We start from the raw sequence: 22,755 nt of genomic DNA on the forward strand, positions 1-22,755 counted from the left end.
AATGTGTCACACATTAAAGTCATATGTGCAAGGTGTCAAAGTTTGTTTTTTTGGCACACTGAGTTCTTCCTCACATTAAAAAAAACTTTGTACTACATACATGTGCTTTAAATTACTTCTGTCAGTTCATTTTTTCCAACTTTTCTAAGTCAAAATCAATTGCAGAGAGTAAATTTAAAAGAAGTAATAGTTTTGCAAACACACTCATTGTAGTGTATATGTTAAAATGAGCTCTTTTCTCTTAAGTTTCCAGGTAAGATTACTATTTACTGTGATTTTTTCCAGGCAAACGATTCATTTTCTGTGGTGTATTCTGCTGGACGTGACCGTAGAGTGTGGGCAACTGACATCAGAAATCCAGAATATAGAACTCTTATTTGTGAAGAGAAGGCACCAGTCTTAAGGGTATGTAGTAGTAATGAACAGGAAACCAGAGTATAAAACACTTATTTGTGAAGAGAAGGCACCAGTCTTAAGGTTATGTTGTAGTAATGAACAGGAAACCAGAGTATAGAACACTTATTTGTGAAGAGAAGGCACCAGTCTTAAGGGTATGTAGTAGTACTTAACAGGAAACCAGAGTATAGAACTCTTATTTGTTAAGAGAAGGCGCCAGTCTTAAGGGTATGTAGTAGTACTTAACAGGAAACCAGAGTATAGAACTCTTATTTGTTAAGAGAAGGCACCAGTCTTAAGGGTATGTAGTAGTAACTAACAGGAAACCAGAGTATAGAATAGGTCACACTTTCCAGCTTGAAAATATGTGAATAGGAGGGGTAAAATATCAAAAATATATGATAAGGTCAATAAAGTTTCCATTATTTGTTATATGAAAACCCCTGTATTTTTTCACAGCCAAAAGTCTTGCCGTAAGTTCACATTACATGAGGAATCTGAGCTACGAGCAAAGGTGATATTTACCAATACAGGAAAAGGTTACATTTTTACCTACGCAATATATGAAAAGGTATATTAAAGTACATTTTAAAAATCTAAATTATATGAAAAGGATGGGGTAATAGAACTCCAGTGGCACCCCTATCAATTAAGTATTGAAGTGGACCCTCCGAGTAATATACACTGGAAAAATTCCATGTATTGACTTAATACAGGACAAACAGGTAATGGGGAAGGCAATAATACTTCATCCAATCGAATGACATAGAATTCAATAACGATGTGACATAATACACACAGGACAAACAGTTAAAGGTGAAGGCAATGATAACTTCATCCAATCGAATGACATAGAATTCAATAACAATGTGACATAATACACACAGGACGAACAGTTACCGGTAAAGGTGAAGGCAATTATTACTTCATCCAATCGAATGACATAGAATTCAATAACGATGTGACATAATACACACAGGACAAACAGTTAAAGGTGAAGGCAATGATAAATTCATCCAATCGAATGACATAGAATTCAATAACAATGTGACATAATACACACAGGACGAACAGTTAAAGGTGAAGGCAATTATTACTTCATCCAATCGAATGACATAGAATTCAATAACGATGTGACATAATACACACAGGACAAACAGTTAAAGGTGAAGGCAATGATAAATTCATCCAATCGAATGACATAGAATTCAATAACAATGTGACATAATACACACAGGACAAACAGTTAAAGGTGAAGGCAATGATAACTTCATCCAATCGAATGACATAAGATTCAATAACAATGTGACATAATACACACAGGACAAACAGTTAAAGGTGAAGGCAATAATAACTTCATCCAATCGAATGACATAGAATTCAATAACAATGTGACATAATACACACAGGACAAACAGTTAAAGGTGAAGGCAATAATAACATCATCCAATCGAATGACATAGAATTCAATAACAATGTGACATAATACACACAGGACAAACAGTTAAAGGTGAAGGCAATCATAACTTCATCCAATCGAATGACATAGAATTCAATAACAATGTGACATAATACACACAGGACAAACAGTTAAAGGTGAAGGCAATAATAACTTCATCCAATCGAATGACATAGAATTCAATAACAATGTGACATAATACACACAGGACGAACAGTTAAAGGTGAGGGCAATAATAACTTCATCCAATCGAATGACATAGAATTCAATAACAATGTGACATAATACACACAGGACAAACAGGTAATGGGGAAGGCAATAATAACTTCATCCAATCGAATGGCATAAGATTCAAAAACAATGACCAGTCCATTTAAAAAAATTGTTAAGGGTAAATTGGGTATGGAGAAAATGACCTACTTTTTAAGATTATTTCTTGTTGTTATGACCAACTGGCGGCAACTATTTGTTAAAGTTTGTGATTAAGTCAGTTTAAGGGGAACCTCTTGTGATGATCATTAGTTAATGATGTTTGGGATGCAGTTGTATAAGCATTGGCACATATGATTTTCATAAAGATTATTTGGCTCTACTCTCTCAGTCATGGTCTATCGACCTCTAAACTTTAGTTTTGAGCACATTTTATATGTTTATAGTTTGTGATTAGGTCGGTTAATTGGGAACCAGGTATGATTACCCAATGATAGTTGGTATGCAGTTGTAAGAGCATTGGCATGTATTATTTCCTCACAAATTATTTTGCCTTGTACCTTCAGTCATGGTTCACTGAATTTGAATATTTTGCATTTTGTTACTTTAATTTCAACATTTGCATTTAATGATAAAAATGACATGCAGGCGAGACATATCTCTGTTTTAGAAGTTTATTGAACTACGTAATAACAACAGATGTTTTCAATTCTCTAATATTTTTTTTCTAGTTAGGAATTATCCACTAGTAACACTTTATACTTATCTTGACTGGTTACCTGCTATATTTATCTTGACTGGTTTCCTGCTGGTAATCTGCTATATTATCCTGACTGGTTTATTTTACAGCTTGAGTTATCCAATAGTAACAAGTTTTACATGACATTATCTTGACTGGTTACCTGCTTCATTTATACATGACGTTTATTTTACAGCTTGAATTATCCAATGTAGAACAACCATCATTATGGGTAGCAACAACAGACTCTTGTATCAAAAACTGGGTAAAGTATTACTTCATTCATTTGTTTGATATTAAATTGTAAATTCATTAAAAATAAGAAGGACAAAAAAAAAAAAGGAAAATATAACTAAGTATTTAAAAGGCCATTTCAAAATTATACAAAAGAACCAAGAATCCGGAAACATCATAGATATAGATAATATATATAAAAAATATGTGGTGTGATTGACAATGAGACAACTATAGGTCACCATACGGCCTTCAACAGTGAGCAAAGCCCATACCGCATAGTCAGCTGTAAAAGGCCCCGAAATAACAAATGTATAACAATAGGTTTGCTGATGGGAAATAAAATCAATTCCAATATGACACGCTTCTTTCGCTTTGTACATATTTATTGCTATTACAATTTACCTCCCACTTAATTCCACATGTATAGCCTTTACAGAAAGTGTCCAATTATGTATTGGTATAATTATAGCCTTTACAGAAAGTGTCCAATTATCTATTGGTATAATTATAGCCTTTACAGAAAGTGTCCAATTATGTATTGGTATAATTATAGCCTTTACAGAAAGTGTCCAATTATCTATTGGTATAATTATAGCCTTTACAGAAAGTGTCCAATTATGTATTGGTATAATTATAGCCTTTACAGAAAGTGTCCAATTATCTATTGGTATAATTATAGCCTTTACAGAAAGTGTCCAATTATCTATTGGTATAATTATAGCCTTTACAGAAAGTGTCCAATTATGTATTGGTATAATTATAACCTTTACACAAAGTGTCCAATTATCTATTGATATAATTATAGCCTTTACAGAAAGTGTCCAATTATCTTTTGGTATTATTATAGCCTTTACAGAAAGTGTCCAATTATCTATTGATATAATTATAGCCTTTACAGAAAGTGTCCAATTATGTATTGGTATAATTATAGCCTTTACAGAAAGTGTCTAATTATCTATTGATATAATTATAGCCTTTACAGAAAGTGTCCAATTATGTATTGGTATAATTATAGCCTTTACAGAAAGTGTCCAATTATGTATTGGTATAATTATAGCCTTTACAGAAAGTGTCCAATTATCTATTGGTATAATTATAGCCTTTACAGAAAGTGTCCAATTATGTATTGGTATAATTATAGCCTTTACAGAAAGTGTCCAATTATGTATTGGTATAATTATAGCCTTTACAGAAAGTGTCCAATTATCTATTGGTATAATTATAGCCTTTACAGAAAGTGTCCAATTATGTATTGATATAATTATAGCCTTTACAGAAAGTGTCCAATTATCTATTGATATAATTATAGCCTTTACAGAAAGTGTCCAAGCGGATGTCTGGTGGTTACGACAACGATACAGTTTCACCTATTTATACACAACCAGATTTTACCATCAAAGGTAGATTATTTATAGTGTTACGTCCACTAGCTATACAGTACCATCTAGTGATTTAGCCAACGCTCACTATTATTGTCATTTACTAATTGATTTTTAAAATTATTTCTAATCAACTCCAAAATAAAAAAGTATAACATATCTACCAAATTACATCAGATGTTCATAAGACATTAGTCTAAGATCAGTTTTTATATTTTAGAATTTTGTGGTCCATATTGGCATTATGTGCAAGACAGCCAAAAGTGCCAAAATAGTCTCATTCTGAGATCTTGTAATTAATATTTAGAAATGAGAACAGCTTTACCCAAACAGATCTTTTGCTACAAAATGTATTTTACAAATATTTCAATGTGTGTAAAATCTTTTTTTTTTAAAAGTTGCTGCTCATATACATGTTGACAAAAATTAAGTGTGAAATGTTCATTTTAGGTCAAATATGTAAATTTCTACATGTTTATGATGTCATAGTGACAGCATAAGAAATATTCTGCACTAAAGTGTCCAGATTATAATAACCTATTCATTTATCAATAAAATGAACATATTTATGAAAGACTTGAATATGTGTTCTTTTCTGTAATTTAACCTAATCATGTTATTAAAGTCGATTGATGAATTCAATGGTTTGGATGCTCGATTTGTTTGATTTTATCTTCTTTTGAGCAGAACCTCAAAGGTAAGTGGCCAATAGAATATGGTCACTCTTGGTCATCTTCCGACTGGCAGAAAAACTTTTGCCAAAGTGGGGCATACATTTGGTTGTTTTGGATGTATTAATTTGAAACTATGTCTGGGTTGGAATGGGGATGTTAAATCTAATGCCACGTGTATAGAGTGTGCCACACTCTGCAGGTTCAGAACTCTTGCAACAACTCTTAATGGGTCCCTCGGTGGCCTTTAATATGCAAAGCAAAATTTCTGTCCCTATCCAATTTAACCTCATTTTCCAATGACAGTCCAAATTTCCCACCCTTCATCCTGGTCGACCCCTATTACAGGACATACCTGTTAAATGAAATGTTAATTTGTTCTCGTCCTGAATATGCATGAAATATTTGCCACTGGACATTAAGCAATCAACAACTAACCAATCTTTTGAGCAATAACTGATGTTTTTACCAGAGGAGTGATCCAGACTTCTAATAGCCACTTGTTTTTGTAAACAAAGTATTTAATAAAAAATGATATATTTATAGGTGGGTCCAGCATTAGACAGTATTATGTATTGAATGACAAGAGACACATTCTGACCAAAGATACTGACGATCATGTGGCATTGTGGGACGTCTTAACGGTATGTATTAGATAATTAATGGCACATTCTGACCAAAGATACTGACACACGTGGCATTGTGGGATGTCTAAACGGTATGTATTAAATAAGTTTTTAATTGAGTTTTCTCCCTTAATACAGGTTGATAGGAAAATAAATTGTAATGTTAACTTAGGGCGGTCTTACATTGACTTATAACAAAATAAAGATATAACATATTATAGTAACTTTTGTAATCTTCCTATATCTAGGTCAGGTTTAAGCTTGCACTGATTTTAGTTCATGAAAACCTGATCATACAAGATTTAAAAGACAACTGAAGGAATAAGGCAAACTTTGTTTCTTTTTCTAGGCCAGGAAAGTTGAAGATTTGGGAAAGGTAGATTTTGAAGATGAAATAAAGAAAAGATTTAAGATGGTTTATGTACCAAACTGGTTTACTGTAGATCTGAAAACAGGGGTAAGTCAGAAAATGGCGGTAAGCCAGAAAACAGGGATAAGTCTAAAAACAGGGGTACGTCTTGAAATAGGGGTAAGTCAGAAAACAGGGGTAAGTCTGAACAGGGGTAAGTCAGAAAAAAGAGTAGGTCTGAACAGGGATAAGTCAGAAAACGGGTAAGTCAGAAAACAGGGGTTAGTCTGAAAACAGGGTAAGTCTGAATGGGGTAAGTCAGAAAACAGGGTTAGTCTGAAAACAGGGTTAGTCTGAACAGGGGTAAGTGAGAAAACAGGGTAAGTCTGAAAACGGGTAAGTCAGAAAACAGGGTAAGTCTGAAAACAGGGGTAGGTCAGAAAACAGGGTTAGTCTGAAAACAGGGGTAAGTCTGAAAACAGGGTAAGTCTAAACAGGGGTAAGTCAGAAAACAGGGTAAGCCTGAAAACAGGGGTAAGTTAGAAAACGGGGTAAGTCTGAACGCGGTAAGTCAGAAAACAGGGTTAGTCTGAAAACAGGGGTAAGTCTGAAAACAGGGTAAGTCAGAAAACAGGTTAAGTCTGAACGGGGTAAGTTAGAAAACAGAGTAAGTCTGAACGGGGTAAGTTAGAAAACAGGGTTAGTCTGAAAACAGGGGTAAGTCTGCAAACAGGGGTAAGTCTTAAAACAGGGGTAATTAAATGTTAGAAATTTTTTACATGGAATGACATGGAATAACATGATAATAAATGTTCCAAATTTCTACACATCAAGTGCCTTTCTATATAGGAAACATTGCATTTAATTCCTACATGTTTTCAATTTTTTGCTGTTGATCTGAGCTAGATAGAAAGTTTATACTCCACATCTTTGTTTTAACCATGCACTCCGATTAATTTGTTTTGTTTCTATGTTTTACAGTTATTAACTATACACTTGGATGAATCAGACTGTTTTGCAGCCTGGATGTCAGCCAAAGAACTTGGTCTAGTTGCTGCTAATGAAAGTACCGACACTAAATGTAAGACCAATAATTTTTTTGCCAAATTTAATTTTTATCATTGACAGTGGACAACCACCAGAGTCATTTGGACTTGACACTTAATATAGATCAATATATTTGATAGTTCAATGGGAAGGATGTTTGTTTTCACATGTGAATTATCTTACAGAGAGTTGATTGTTATTATTATATCTACTAGAACATACCCAAGGCTCCGTGTTGAAGACCGTACTTTGACCTATAATGGTTTACTTTTATAAATTGTGACTTGGATGGAGAGTTGTCTCATTGGCACTCATACCACATCTTCTTATATCTACATACACCTTATTTTTATATCTATTTATGGTAGTCCATTTTCAATTTGATCTGATGTTCCTGCCAAACAAAAAACACAGCTGACATTACTAACAATAAACTTAAAGGTGAAGCACTGATACTGAAAACAAACTATGATTAGACCAACGTCTGGTCTTAATGGAGAGTTATAAGATCTTCTCTTCAAACAGGAAGATAGTTTCTGCTCTTCATAAATAATTCTGTAAAAAAAATTGGTATGAAAACCAGTTTCTGCAAAAATACTCCTTTTTGGATTTCCTTTCAAATTACATCAGAATCTGATATTAAATATAAAAATTAAAAGATTTGGTATGATTGCTAATGAGACAACTTTCAACCAAATGATGTCACAGTTAGCAACTATAGATCACTGTTCATCCTTCAACAATAAGCAAACCCATACTGCATAGCAAACCCTGACATGAATGACAAAGGTAAAACAATTTAAAAGAATAAATTAATAGCCTGATTTATGTACAGAACAATTAACAAAAAACAAATATGATATACATAATACAGCAACAAATGACAACCACTGAATTATTGGCACCTGACAAACACATACAGAATGTGGCGGGGTAAATGAAGTTTGCCTAACCCTCCTCTAACCTGGGACCGTGGTGTAAAAGCACATGATAAGAACAAACTGTAAAAATCAGTTGAAAAGGAATTTACTCATTCCATCAACACAAAGCACAGGAAAAACAACAACTAACAAAAAAGTTTAAGACACTAAGTATCAAACTGGGAGTAGTTACTAAAGCTAGTACAAAGCCATTAACAGGTAATAAAAAAAAATGTCCATGACTAAAATATCAATCAGTACACATCCAATTAATTTAGTGTAGAGAATTCATACACAGACAGAGAAAAAATATGATCTTGTGCAATGATAGGATATAAGTATTGACAGGATGGAAGACTGTTAATGTTTATAGCTGTGTAGCAATAATATTAAGTCACATTTTAATTTATTGATAACAAAATTAATGTTTGTACCAATAAAACAGTATTCAAAGATCTTATTGAACGTAACAGGCTCTATAAACAACATCACTGTAAAAATTAGGATGTTCTATCCTGTTAGTAATAAGTTTAATGTACAGCCAAACTTACAAACCAAATATTTGTATCTATGAAAGAATTTAGTGAAGGTTTTTAAAAAATTTTTTTTTTTAAAGTGGTAATGAAAAATCTGACTTAATGATTTATGTGATGCATAGATTCAGTTCATTGAAATCACTACTGACAAAGGCATAGCAAACCAGTCCAAGATTGATGCAAATAAAATACTATGAAAAAAAGAACATTAAAAGATCATCTCTAATGCCAGAAGTCAATTTTCAAACTTTGCCACCAATTCTAACGGCTGTCTTTTTTTTATGACTTTCCTGCCAACTGTTGACATGGTAACAATAACAGAAATGTTCTAAAAGAATTATTTCTAGTTTGATCAGTGGTTTGATAGATTTGAATCAGTTTTTATGCGGTCGTCTATTGGTATGACGTTGGAGCGTCGTCGTCGTCCGAAGACACATTGATTTTCGCACTCTAACTTTAGTTTAAGTAAATGGATCTCTATGAAATTTTACCATAAGGTTCAATACCACAAAAAGAAGGTGGGGATTGATTTTGGGGGTTATGGTACTAACAGTTTAGGAATTAGGGGCCAAAAAGGGGCCAAAAATAAGCATTTTTGTAACTTCCAGACATAACTTGTGTGTTAGTGTATGGATCTCTCTGACATTGTACCACAAGGTTCCATATCACAAAGGGGATGGTGGGATTGATTTTGGGGGTAATTCCTCCAAATTTTAGGAATAAGGGGCAAAAAACAAGCATTTTTCTAGTTTCATGACAATAACTTGTGTGTAAGTGTATGGATCTCTCTGACATTGTACCACAAGGTTCCATATCACAAAGGGAATGCTGGGATTGATTTTGGGGGAAATTGCCCCCAAATTTTAGGAATTAGGGGCCAAAAAGGGGCAAAAAACAAGCATTTTTCTAGTTTCATGACAATAACTTGTGTGTAAGTGTATGGATCTTTATGAAATTGTACTATAAGGTTCCATATCACAAAGGGAAAGCTGGACTTGAGTTTGGGGGTAATTGCCCAAAACGTTTAGGAATAAGGGGCCAAAAAGGGGCCAAAAATAAGCATTTTTCTAATTTCCAGACAATAACTTGTGTTCAAGTGTATGGATCTCTCTGAAATTGTACTGCAAGGTACCATACCACAAAGGGAAGGCTGGGATTGATTTTTGGGGTAATTCCCTCAAAATTTTAGGAATTAGGGGCCATAAAGGGGCATTTTTCTAGTTTCAGGACAATAACTTGTGTGTAAGTGTATGGATCTTTATGAAATTGTACTACAAGGTTCCATATCACAAAGGGAAAGCTAGGTTTGAGTTTGGGGGGTAATTGCCTTAAACGTTTAGGAATTTGGGGCCAAAAAAACAAGCATTTACTAGTTTCCAGACAATAACTTGTGTTCAAGTGTATGGATCTCCCTGAAATTGTACTGCAAGGTACCATACCAAAAAGGGAAGGCTGGGATTGAGTTTGGGGGTGATGAATCATAAGGGTGTTCAAAAAATTTGTGGGGGGGATTTTTTTTCCTTTTTTTTCTTTAAAATTTTCCATTTTAAATTGCTTATTTCTGATTTATATATAAAAGCAAATAATAATGATATGGTTTGAATAGGTAAATTAAAAATTTTTAAGTTCTTAGACCACATTCATTCTGTGTCAGAAACCTATGCTGTGTCAAATATTTAATTATAATGATTAATCCAAATTCAGGTCTGTATCAAGCTTGAATGTTGTGTCCATACTTGCCCCAACTGTTCAGGGTTTCGACCTCTGTGGTCGTATCAAGCTGCGCCCCAGCGGAGCATTTTATTACATTTTGGGATTTTGTAAAATCAGAGCACATTAAACTTTTAAAAAAACATGCATGTTACTATTACATACATGTATAAAATCAGAAATATTTAAGTGGATATATGTTTTGTTAAAACAGAAATTTGTAACACAACACTTCAATTTTAATTACTAACTAATATCTTGAATTTATTTTCAGTAAATATTGGGCAGCAGCTGCTTCAGGCATTACTGGAACACTGGCCTAAAACACATATATTTGAAGGTCAAGGTAAGATACAACTCTCCCTAAAACATATATATTTGAAGGTCAAGGTAAGATCACACTGGTTTAAAACACATATATTTGAAGGTCAAGGTAAGATCACACTGGCCTAAAACACATATATTTGAAGGTCAAAGTAAGATCACACTCACCTAAAACACATATACTTGAAGGTAAAGGTAAGATCACACTGGTCTAAAACACATATATTTGAAGGTCAAGGTAAGATCACACTCACCTAAAACACATATATTTGAAGGTCAAGGTAAGATCACACTGGTCTAAAACATGTATATTTGTCGGTAAGGTCACATGTTAAAAACCATAACTGAAACACTGGCTAAAACACATATATATTTAAAGGTCAAGGTAAAGTCGCACTTATAGAATTACTGGAACACTGGACTAAGGCACATATTTGAAAGTCAAGGTAAGATCACACTTAACACAATACTAGAATACTGACCTGAGCATGGATACGGAATTTTTCACACAATTTCGGTCATTTTGAGATAACTTAAAAGTAGGTGCCTTATCAAAAAATAATTGTCGAAATCACACTAGATTCATAGCATCAATGAACCTGTATTGTCTTTTGACTGTTTCATCACATTTTCTTCATGAATTTCTTACCATTTTTCCAAAAAACGTTCAAGAACAGTTAAGGGAAGGCAACAGTTTAAAATGAAACGATTTTGATGACTCAAAATGGTAAATTTCTCAGACATTGTTTCTTTCGATTTTGAAGACAAAATTAAAACCAGATGTTTTGCAACAATACTAATGTACGAGTATTTCCGGACTCATTTCCATGATTCGTTTTGTTTATCAAATTGACAGGAAATCGCCGGCTTTTTTATTTTTTAACTTTAAAAGTGTTTGAATATGACAGATAATAGTTGCACTTGTTTTATTTAGCATGAAATCATTTTGCATTTTACCATTAAGTGTCTAATCTGCTGAGGAGAATTTCACGCATGCATATTACATAGTAAATAAAGCACATGTGTTACTCGTGAAAAATTACTTTTACCACGTAAATTAAATTAAGTTTTAATTTTTGTCGAGCCTGCGACTTTTGTCGCAGAAAGCTCGACATAGGGATAGCGATCCGGCGGCGGCGGCGGCGGCTACGGCGGCGGCGGCGGCGTTAGCTAACTTCTTAAAAGCTTTATATTTTAGAAGGTGGAAGGTCTGGATGCTTCATACTTTGTATATGGATGCCTCATGTTACGAAGTTTCCGTCAGTCACATGTCCAATGTCCTTGACCTCATTTTCATGGTTCAGTGACTACTTGAAAAAAAAGTTCAGATTTTTTGTAATGTTAGATTCTCTCTTATTATAAGTAATAAGATAACTATATTTGGTATGTGCGTACCTTGCAAGGTCCTCATGCCCGTCAGACAGTTTTCACTTGACCTCGACCTCATTTCATGGATCAGTGAACAAGGTTAAGTTTTGGTGGTCAAGTCCATATCTCAGATACTATAAGCAATAGGTCTAGTATATTCGGTGTATGGAAGGACTGTAAGGTGTACATGTCCAACTGGCAGGTGTCATCTGACCTTGACCTCATTTTCATGGTTCAGTGGTTATAGTTAAGTTTTTGTGTTTTGGTCTGTTTTTCTTATACTGTATGCCATAGGTCTACTATATTTGGTGTATGGAATGATTGTAAGGTGTACATGTCTAGCGGGCAGGTGTCATCTGACCTTGACCTTATTTTCATGGTTCAGTGGTCAAAGTTAAGTTTTTGAGTTTTGGTCTTTTTTTCTAATACTATGTGCAATAGTTCAACTATATTTGGTATGTGCGTACCTTGCAAGGTCCTCATGCCCGTCAGACAGTTTTCACTTGACCTCGACCTCATTTCATGGATCAATGAACAAGGTTAAGTTTTGGTGGTCAAGTCCATATCTCAGATACTATAAGCAATAGGTCTAGTATATTTGGTGTATGGAAGGACTGTAAGGTGTACATGTCCAACTGGCAGGTGTCATCTGACCTTGACCTCATTTTCATGGTTCAGTGGTTATAGTTAAGTTTTTGTGTTTTGGTCTGTTTTTCTTATACTATATGCAATAGTTCAACTATATTTGGTGTATGGAAATATTTTATGATCTATTTGGCAGTCACGCAGGTTTTATTTGACCTTGACCTCATTTTCAAGGTTCATTGCTCAGTGTTAAGTTTTTGTGTTTTGGTCTGTTTTTCTTAAACTATAAGCAATAGGTCAACTCTATTTGTTGTATGGAAGAATTGTTAGCTGTACATGCCTGCCTAGCATGGTTCATCTGACCTTGACCTCATTTTCATGGTTCATTGGTCAATGTTTAGTTTACTTGGTTAATGTTAAGTTTATGTGTCAGTTGTAATAAAGCTTTATATTTAGGACTATCAACATAATATCAATGATTAGTAAAGAAGGCGAGACATTTCAGCGTGTGCACTCTTGTTAAATCAAAATTGACGATTGTCTTCGCTGAAAAGTAATTAAATAAAGATGACAGTTGTCATGGAATTTTAATTACTTTATAATATTAGTTCTGAGCTTGTGATCCATGTCAGGACTCAGGTGTGAATTAAAAACACAGGTAAAAAGAGATTAGCGGATCATTAGCCAATATTTCCCGGAGGCATTAACATAGTTATCAAGGGGGCCCTCAGAATAATAATACTATACTGGAGTGGCAGTTTTATTACAGGAAAGGGATAACAAAACTAAAACAAGTGCAAAATAGCAATTAAGAAACCCGATCTCAACGAAATGACCGAAATTATTTCTGTAAAAAACTAAAATTTTTCCTAAATCCCAATTTGTCGTTTAGGACATTTGGATTTCAGATTCTGTCATGTCTGGCAAATATGACCGTTTCCGGACCCTTAGACCTGAGGCACACATATTTAAAGGTCAAGGTAATGTCATACTAAAAAAATACTGAAATACTGGCCTAAGACACATATATATTGAAAAGGTCAAGGTATAGCATACATTTTCTTGTCAAAATAAGAACATACTGCAAGCTTTACTAGAATATTGGACAAAGACACATACAATTAAAGATACATGTAAAAGACTAAATTAAGTAGAAAATTTGCCAAAGAATCCTATATTTGAAGGTTAATGTCAAATATTAATATTCATGCCCCCAGGATATTGGATATCAGGAGAAGAAGCATACTAAAATTTATAAATTAATATAAAACTTTTTTTTTCTAATAACGAGAATGAATATAAAAATCTTGAAATTAAACGCCCTGATAAAACACTACCAACATTGAAAGAAAAAACAGGGCAGAACACAGTACTTTCAAATTGTACAATTAAGTTGGTATATTTTCATATATATAGAAAAAGTATCTATATAATTCATCAGAGCTCATATGAGTGATAATGTAGTAGGCAGTCAGGTGATATGATTTCCTTTTACACCTGTCATTCCTACCATTGTCATATTCACCTAGGTTTCAGGTCGAGCATTGATATTATTTACAGATAATATAAATGGTATGATGACAGACAGTGGTGCAGGTGATGCCTGTCAACCTTACTTCTGTGTTCCTGGTCATACATCTGTCATATTCACTGAGGTTTAATGTCGAGTATTGATATTATTTACAGATAATATAAATGGTATGATGACAGACAGTGGTGCAGGTGACACCTGTCAGCCTTACTTCTGTGTTCCTGGTCATACATCTGTCATATTCACTGAGGTTTAATGTTGAGTATTGATATTATTTACAGATAATATAAATGGTATGATGACACACAGTGGTGCAAGTGACGCCTGTCAACCTTACTTCTGTGTTCCTGGTCATACACCTGTCATATTCTGTGAGGTTTAATGTTGAGTATTGATATTATTTACAGATAATATAAATGGTATGATGACAGACAGTGGTGCAGGTGACGCCTGTCAACCTTACTTCTGTGTTCCTGGTCATACACCTGTCATATTCACTGAGGTTTAATGTTGAGTATTGATATTATTTACAGATAATATAAATGGTACGATGACAGACAGTGGTGCAGGTGACGCCTGTCAACCTTACTTCTGTGTTCCTGGTCATACACCTGTCATATTCACCGAGGTTTAATGTTGAGTATTGATATTATTTACAGATAATATAAATGGTATGATGACAGACAGTGGTGCAGGTGACGCCTGTCAACCTTACTTCTGTGTTCCTGGTCATACACCTGTCATATTCTGTGAGGTTGGAGGCAGAGCTCTATTCAGACTATTAGCCAGAGATGCTGGAGGAGACACAGAACAAATGTTACTGAATGAGACAGTACCTTCCTGGGTTGTGGATGTTGTTGTTCATGTATGTTGACATCTAGGGATTATGTTTTCTTGTTTGATATCAATTTCTTGTTAAAAATTCCAAATGATCTTTAATTTATGGAACTGTATTCAAAAAGTTATTTGTGTTGTACAGAATATTGATGCATTGAAATGATTTTATTCATTTTCTCATTTTTATTTGACAGAAACAGAGAATTTTATTGAGATTTCAAAATTTTATTTAATCTTGATGTCAATGAATTCACTACTAAATATTCAATAGCCAAAAAACCGATGTATCTGCTTTGTAAAATTAAATCTGTGTTAATTAGATGTTGTTTTTTTTTAAACCATGTTAAACATTTTTCTGTTAGAAAGATCATTCCATACAGTCAGTAAAAATTTGGTTAACAAAAATATATGTTTGTAAATCAGAGTATTATCATAGTAGAATTCGCATTGAATAAAATTGAGCATGGCAAGAGGGGATGTGTCATAGTCACAACACAACGAGAAAATCATGCACCTGGAGGCGGGCTTCAGTTGGCCCCTTAACAATTATGTTTACTAGTTCAGCGAAAATTGAAGACTTCACACATTGAAACTTATAAGAAAAGCTACTTTTGTATTTTTCAGAGAAATACACCAAAATCCAATAAGATACCATTCTTCTTACAACCTCATCCATGTACTGGTATTAAAACAATCAAAAAGTAAGTGTTGAACATCTTCACTGTGGACCATTATATCTGTTTTACATATATCTTAAGTACTTGCTTTAAAACTCTGAAAAATGAGAGAGAGAATATTCTCACTGAAAATAATTTGTTTATGAAGATAATTAAGATAAAAGCTGTAAACATTATCACCTGCAGGAAACAGAATCATCTGAAAACTAAGATATAAACAAACTGTGTTCTCCAGGAAAAAAGGTTTAAAACTCTATTCATTGTTGTATCATTCTATGCAACTGTCCACAGTAACTACAGTAATTTGTCATCTTTATCCTCTCCTACCATTGACCTCTAAAGTATGTTTGTCATGAGTTCTATCTTCAATTACAGAGACAGATTGTCAGCTAGTGATATGATACAGGTTAGAAAGGTCATAGAGCATGTGTATGAGAAAGTTCTTGGTCAGGGTTCAGAAACTGGGTCACAGTCAGGAGGGAATGGTGGAGGAGAGAAGACAGAGAAAGAGAAATCATCAGATTCTGCAATGACAGAAGAGAAAGTAGAATTATTGTGCAATGAACAGGTATGGCAATGACAGAAGAGAAAGTAGAATTATTGTGCAATGAACAGGTATTGTGCAATGAACAGGTATGGCAATGACAGAAGAGAAAGTAGAATTATTGTGCAATGAACAGGTATGGCAATGACAGAAGAGAAAGTAGAATTATTGTGCAATGAACAGGTATGGCAATGACAGAAGAGAAAGTAGAATTATTGTGCAATGAACAGGTATGGCAATGACAGAAGGGAAAGTAGAATTATTGTGCAATGAACAGGTATGGCAATGACAGAAGAGAAAGTAGAATTATTGTGCAATGAACAGGTATGGCAATGACAGAAGAGAAAGTAGAATTATTGTGCAATGAACAGGTATGGCAATGACAGAAGAGAAAGTAGAATTATTGTGCAATGAACAGGTATGGCAATGACAGAAGAGAAAGTAGAATTATTGTGCAATGAACAGGTATGGCAATGACAGAAGAGAAAGTAGAATTATTGTGCAATGAACAGGTATGGCAATGACAGAAGGGAAAGTAGAATTATTGTGCAATGAACAGGTATGGCAATGACAGAAGGGAAAGTAGAATTATTGTGCAATGAACAGGTATGGCAATGACAGAAGAGAAAGTAGAATTATTGTGCAATGAACAGGTATGGCAATGACAGAAGAGAAAGTAGAATTATTGTGCAATGAACAGGTATGGCAATGACAGAAGAGAAGGTAGAATTATTGTGCAATGAACAGGTATGGCAATGACAGAAGAGAAAGTAGAATTATTGTGCAATGAACAGGTATGGCATCTGAAATTAAATAATATGATAAAGAATTTCCATATTATAATTGTAATTGTAACAGGCAAATGACATTTTATTTCATTGATTGTAACTTGATCAACATCCAGTGTCAATTACCAGTTAAGCAAGCAACAATTCTTGAAATAAAATGTTCATTTTTTTATATATCAAAATCAACAAATAAGCATGATTTAACTCTAAATTCCAGAATATTCTTAACATTTTGTTGTTTCAAACAGAAGTTCATACTTTTGTTATTAATTAATTTATTCAGATTTTATGAAGAAAAAAATTCTTTTTAATGTCTTCCTACATGGAAAAAAAACATGAGTCAAAGGGAAATAACTCTTGATTTTATTTACACCAATCATGGGTCAATGTAAAAACAAACAAAACTAATTACAGTCAGTCATTAGAAACCACACAGAATTTTTTTAACCTTTTGTTTGTAATAACAAGTGACCTATATATCTTACTTGAATATTTGTCAAGTCTGTGCTTTATGTTTCCTCCTCCTAGGCAGGGCTTTGTAAGAAAAATTTGACAAAAATCATCCTTTTTCACTTTCTCTCACTTTAAAACACTTTTCATCTTGAAACAATGGACTTAATATTTGGACCATAAGGTCCCTTACTGGACCAACTCCTTTGGTGACTAATGTCGTTTTAAAGTTTTTAGCCATGGTGAGATACACATTTTCCTGAATATCAGCTCAACAGTGAGAACTTATCTTTATATTTGCAGGTCTTGGATGCCAACATGGACTTAAGGACTGTCAAACATTTTATCTGGAAACAGAGTGGTGATCTGACGTTACATTATAGACCCATATCTAATAAATGAACACCAAAGATTAAATGTATAGTAAAATGAATTAAGTTTGAAATTCACAAAAAGGGAGATCTTATCAGTGTTACATATATATATATATGAAAGACCTGTGTGATATTCACTGAGATTGAAGTTGGAGGACTGATATTGTTAAACCCTTATTTCTGATGTAGAAATCTCATACAGAAGATCTTTGTGGTATTCACTGAGGTTAAAGTTGGAGGACTGATATTGTTAAACCCTTAGTTCTGATGTAGAAATCTCATGCAGAAGATCTTTAAAGAAATGTTTGTGCAATAGAACTGCTTTGTTGTCTGACCAGGAAATTGTGTGGATGTTAGACATTGCAGCTTGACAGCACACATTGTATATTTACTATAAGTCTGATATTGAAAGTTATTTATTTAATGTATGTAACTTTTTCATGGATTTAAAGTATCTAGTTAGAAGTGGATAATGCACCAAAATGGTCAAGTTGACATTATAGCTTTGGAGAGAGCTGTTTAGAGGGACCTCTTAATGTATCTTAGTGAAAATTATTACGGGAAATCTTTTATTATTTGTTACATCTATCTATCAATTATCTATTAACCCTATGGACTGTGTAAGAAATCATTAACAAATTGAGTAAGAGGCACAAATTTAACCCCTCCCTTAAACTCACATAAAATTATTCTCTTTAAAATCATCTGATCATTGTTTTGAAAGATTCATGCTGCTTGTCATTTTTGAAGTTGTTTAAATCTGGACATTTCTGTATTTTGGTAAGTTTGAAGCATACTTTGAACAATGTAGAATTGTTCTTTAATTTCTTTCGTCTTATCAATTCAAATTGATTTTTATATAACCGCAAAAAATTTTTGGGTCGTATATTGCTATCACGTCATCGTTGTCCGAAATTTGGTTTCCGGACAATAACTTCAGTTTAAGTGTAAAAAGTTGGGGTTTAGACCATTTCCTCCATTTTTACCAAGGTATCTGAAAACAGATTTACTACAGTGTATTGCACAACAGCAAGAAATCGTCAATTGAATATAAATTCAAATCATGTAACCAATTTCAAGTTCTTTGACTACATTTATTCTGTGTCAGAAACCTATAATGTGTCAAATATTTAATTACAATCTAAATTCAGACCTGTATCAAGCTTGAATATTGTGTCCATTATTGCCCCAACTGTTCCGGGTTGGACCTCTGCAGTCGTATCCAACTGCGCTCGGCGAAGCAGTTTATTGTTTTTGGGGCAACAACTTCAGACTGAATCTTAGAATTGATATTTTTTATATATTAATGACTGTGACTGGCCAGGTTTAGATTTAATTGTTCTATCAAATTCTGGCTTCCCCTATTTGAAAAACACCCTAAATTAAATTTTTATTTTTTAATAATAAAAATAATGAAGTAAGTATGCTACATAAACTTCTCCCTCTTTTGTCTAAACTGTTTTGTATAAAATTTCCAAAAATCTGTTACATTTTATGTTAGTTTTCAGTCAAGATAGTGTAGTGTGAGTAATTCAAAGAGAGACGTTATAATCAGATTCTAGTGCTATAAAGTCGAAAATAGTTGTGATGGGTTTAATTTTGCTAATTTTCAATTCAGATAACATCTTGGAAAATAAGAACTGATACATTTTATCTGGAAACTTTGTTCATGTAACTTAACATTAACTTATAAATAAACTAGAAAGATTATAGATAACTTGATAATAAATTTAGTCAGCAAAACAGAAGATCCTATAGATGAGATATATATAATATATACATGAAAGACCTTTGTTATATTCACTGAGGTTCAAGTATGAGGACTGATGTTGCAATTCAGATTATTTCATTGAACATATCCCCTCACTTTATGTTGATTGTTTAGGAAGATCAAAAGAGAGGACAAGAAAGTCTAAGAAGACTTATACCTAGAAAACTCAGCAAAAATTATCCATTTTACAGTATGATTAATGATATAATTTACATAGAGACTGAAGGCATTAGTTTGTTGTTTATATTTGTTTATTTTGTTATAAATAAATTATTTATTTTAATTACATTCAGTTTAGTTATCATGGTTATAGATAATTTCTTATGTTCATGTGTCTTATAGACATATATAGTTCTAATATTTTTGTGTGCAAGGACAGTACCATCTTCGCTAGCCAAGGGTTATGATCCACTTTCCTCCTCTCCACCCTTTGCAAATTAAGCCAACATTTGTAATAACAATGTTGGGTCATCTATCGGTAGATTAAAGTCACGCCCATTCCGAATACATTATTCTTGACCAATGGTAGCACTTGAACTCTCCAATTTGGAGGTAAAAACATGGTAGCGTCTAGATTCTACACACTTGGTAAAGCAGGAAACGAAAATATACGTTGACATTCATGCATTTGTGCAAGAAACATACACAGGAACTTCTATTAGTTGATTAAAAACATTCAAATTGTCACTAAATATAGTCGTATGTTTAGGGATGTAAAGACTTTTTGCACAATAAGCACGTGGCAATTGTTTACATACACTTTCTACATTTACACGTGATCATGTTATAGGCGCTTTTTGATTGGATGCAGCGAGTTTCAACTGCAACCAATGAAAATCATTACCTTGTGTCTCCGAAATTCTATCTCAATCTGCCAAGGGTGGAGAGGAGGGAAGTGGATCGTAACCCTTGGCTAGCGAAGATGGGACAGTACTGAATATAATACTGATCAGCCCGTCATTTATTTTGTTCATTTAAATAAGAAGATGTGGTAGAGTGTGGTATGATAGCATGTTATCCAGAGTGTGGTATGATAGCATGTTATCTAGAGTGTGGTATGATAGCATGTTATCTAGAGTGTGGTATGATAGCATGTTATCCAGGTTGTGTCCCACATTACCACTGATTATGTTTCTGTCTTTGTGGTCACAATCCTGCCGCACTTCTCTCCATGTTATAGTGAGTATCCTCACACATGGTGCTAGAGTTCTCAAAACAGATTATGATATAAAAATAAAAAGATGTGGTATGACTGCAAAATGGAAAACTCTCCACCAGAGACCAAATGACGTAGAAGTTAACACACAGCCTTCAACAATGAGCAAAACCCATACCACATACAAGACATAGTTAGCTGTAAAACACTGTTTTTTCAGATTTGTTTCTTTGTAATATTTTACTGATGATTTCTTGATATTTTTATGAGTATTGTGTCTTTCTTATTCTTAGTGTCATATCTTCCCTTTTTTAGTGTCATGTCTTTTTTAATATTAGTGTCATGTCTTTCTTATTATTAGTGTCATGTCTTTACTTTTTTAGTGTCATGTCTTTCTTATTAATAATGTCATGTCTTTACTATTTTTAAGTGTCATGTCTTCCCCAATTGTGTCGTATCTTCTGTTTTATTAGTGTCATGTCTTCCTTTTTAGCTCACCAGGCGCAAAGGGCCCCATGTGAGCTTTTGCCATCACTTGGCATCCGTCGTTGTAAACTATTTCAAGAATCTTCTCCTCTGAAACTAATGGGCCAAATAACTTCAAACTTTAACTGAATGTTCCTTTGGGTATCTAGTTTATAAATTGTATCCGAAGTTTTGTTCCATCAACAAACATGGCCGCCATGGCTAAAAATAGAACATAGGGGTCAATTGCAGTTTTTGGCTTATATCTCAAAAACTAAAGCATTTAGAGCAAATCTGACAGGGGTAAAAATGTTCAATAGGCCAAGATCTATCAGCCCTCAAATTTTCAGATGAACTGAACGACCCATTGTAAAGCTGCTGCCACTAAATTGGTAATTTTAAGGAAATTTTGCAGTTTTTGTTTTTTATCTTGAATATTATTGAAGATAAAGATAAAGTGTAAACAGCAAAAATGTTCAGTAAAGTAAGATCTACAAAAAAGTTCATATGACCAAAATTGTCAATTGACCCCTTAAGGAGTTATTGCCCTTTAAACACAATTTGTTCATCATGTTTGCTAACATTTAAAAATCTTCTCTGATGAAACAACTGGGCTTAATACTTCTAAACTTTAACTGAATGTTCCTTAGGGTAACTGGTTTATAAATTGTATCCAAAGTTTTGATCCATTAACAAACATGGCCACCATGGCTAAAAATAGAACATAGGGGTCAAATTAGTCTAATTACTTTTTCAAAAATCTTCTGAAACTACTTGGCCAAATACGTAAAAACTTCATTGTTCCTGGGGGCATTTTGTTTATAGATAGTAATCGGGGATTTGATCCATTGAAAAACATGGCGGCAGTTTCTAAAAATAGTACATAGGGGTCAATTTAAGTTTTTGGCTTTCATCTCAAAAACTAAAGCAGTAAGAGCAAAACTGACATAGGTGAAAGTGTTAAAAGGGTTTAGATCTACCTGTCAAGTTATCTTCAGACCAATAGGACAACTTATTGTACGGTTACTTCCAGAAATAGTTATTTTTTAGGAAATTTTACAGTTTTGGGTTATGTATTATCTTTAATATTATTATAGAAAGAGAGAAAGTGTAAATGACAAAATTGTTCAGCAAAGTAAGATCTAAAAATAAGTCAAATGCCTTAAACTGCAGGTGAGCGATATCAGGCTCTCATGAGCCTCTTGTTATTAGAGGGGCCTTGGTGGCTGAGTGGTCTAAGTAGTCAAACTACTGTATCACTAGCATGTCAATACCAAGGTTGTGAGTTCCAATCCCGCATATGGCAGGTGCGCTCAATTTTAATGTTAATGACAAGGATTGTCAGTGTCCTAACAAATGATTGACAAGGATTGTCAGTGTCCTAACAAATGATTGACAAAGATTGTCAGTGTCCTAACAAATGTTAATTTACAAGGATTGTCAGTGTCCTAACAAATGTTAATTGACAAGGATTGTCAGTGTCCTAACACATGTTAATTGACAAGGATTGTCAGTGTCCTAACAAATGATTGACAAGGATTGTCAGTGTCCTAACAAATGATTGACAAGGATTGTCAGTGTCCTAACAAATGATTGACAAGGATTG

The 22,755-nt window shown here is 33.6% G+C and overlaps 1 protein-coding gene across 49 annotated transcripts in view; it reads left to right on the forward strand.

Annotated features, from left to right (window-relative positions):
- The window catches only part of LOC127731985 (WD repeat-containing protein 48-like), a 47,051-nt gene extending 27,235 nt beyond the window's left edge, over positions 1 to 19,816 (forward strand). For 43 of the 49 annotated variants that reach the window (XM_052240977.1, XM_052240997.1, XM_052240996.1 and 40 more), the window contains 11 exons: positions 286 to 405; positions 3,001 to 3,069; positions 4,351 to 4,441; positions 5,638 to 5,735; positions 6,067 to 6,174; positions 7,048 to 7,147; positions 10,554 to 10,625; positions 14,747 to 14,952; positions 15,549 to 15,625; positions 15,977 to 16,169; positions 17,687 to 19,816. In XM_052240977.1, the coding sequence (XP_052096937.1) occupies positions 286 to 405; positions 3,001 to 3,069; positions 4,351 to 4,441; positions 5,638 to 5,735; positions 6,067 to 6,174; positions 7,048 to 7,147; positions 10,554 to 10,625; positions 14,747 to 14,952; positions 15,549 to 15,625; positions 15,977 to 16,169; positions 17,687 to 17,785 (1,233 nt within the window). In that variant the 3' untranslated portion in view covers positions 17,786 to 19,816. The other 6 variants (XR_007995954.1, XR_007995955.1, XR_007995956.1 and 3 more) reach the window with 6 other exon arrangements.
- Positions 19,817 to 22,755: the final 2,939 nt, after the last annotated feature.

The sequence above is a fragment of the Mytilus californianus genome, unplaced genomic scaffold, assembly GCF_021869535.1.
Source record: "Mytilus californianus isolate M0D057914Y unplaced genomic scaffold, xbMytCali1.0.p SCAF_21, whole genome shotgun sequence".
Taxonomy (NCBI): Eukaryota; Metazoa; Mollusca; class Bivalvia; order Mytilida; family Mytilidae; genus Mytilus; species Mytilus californianus.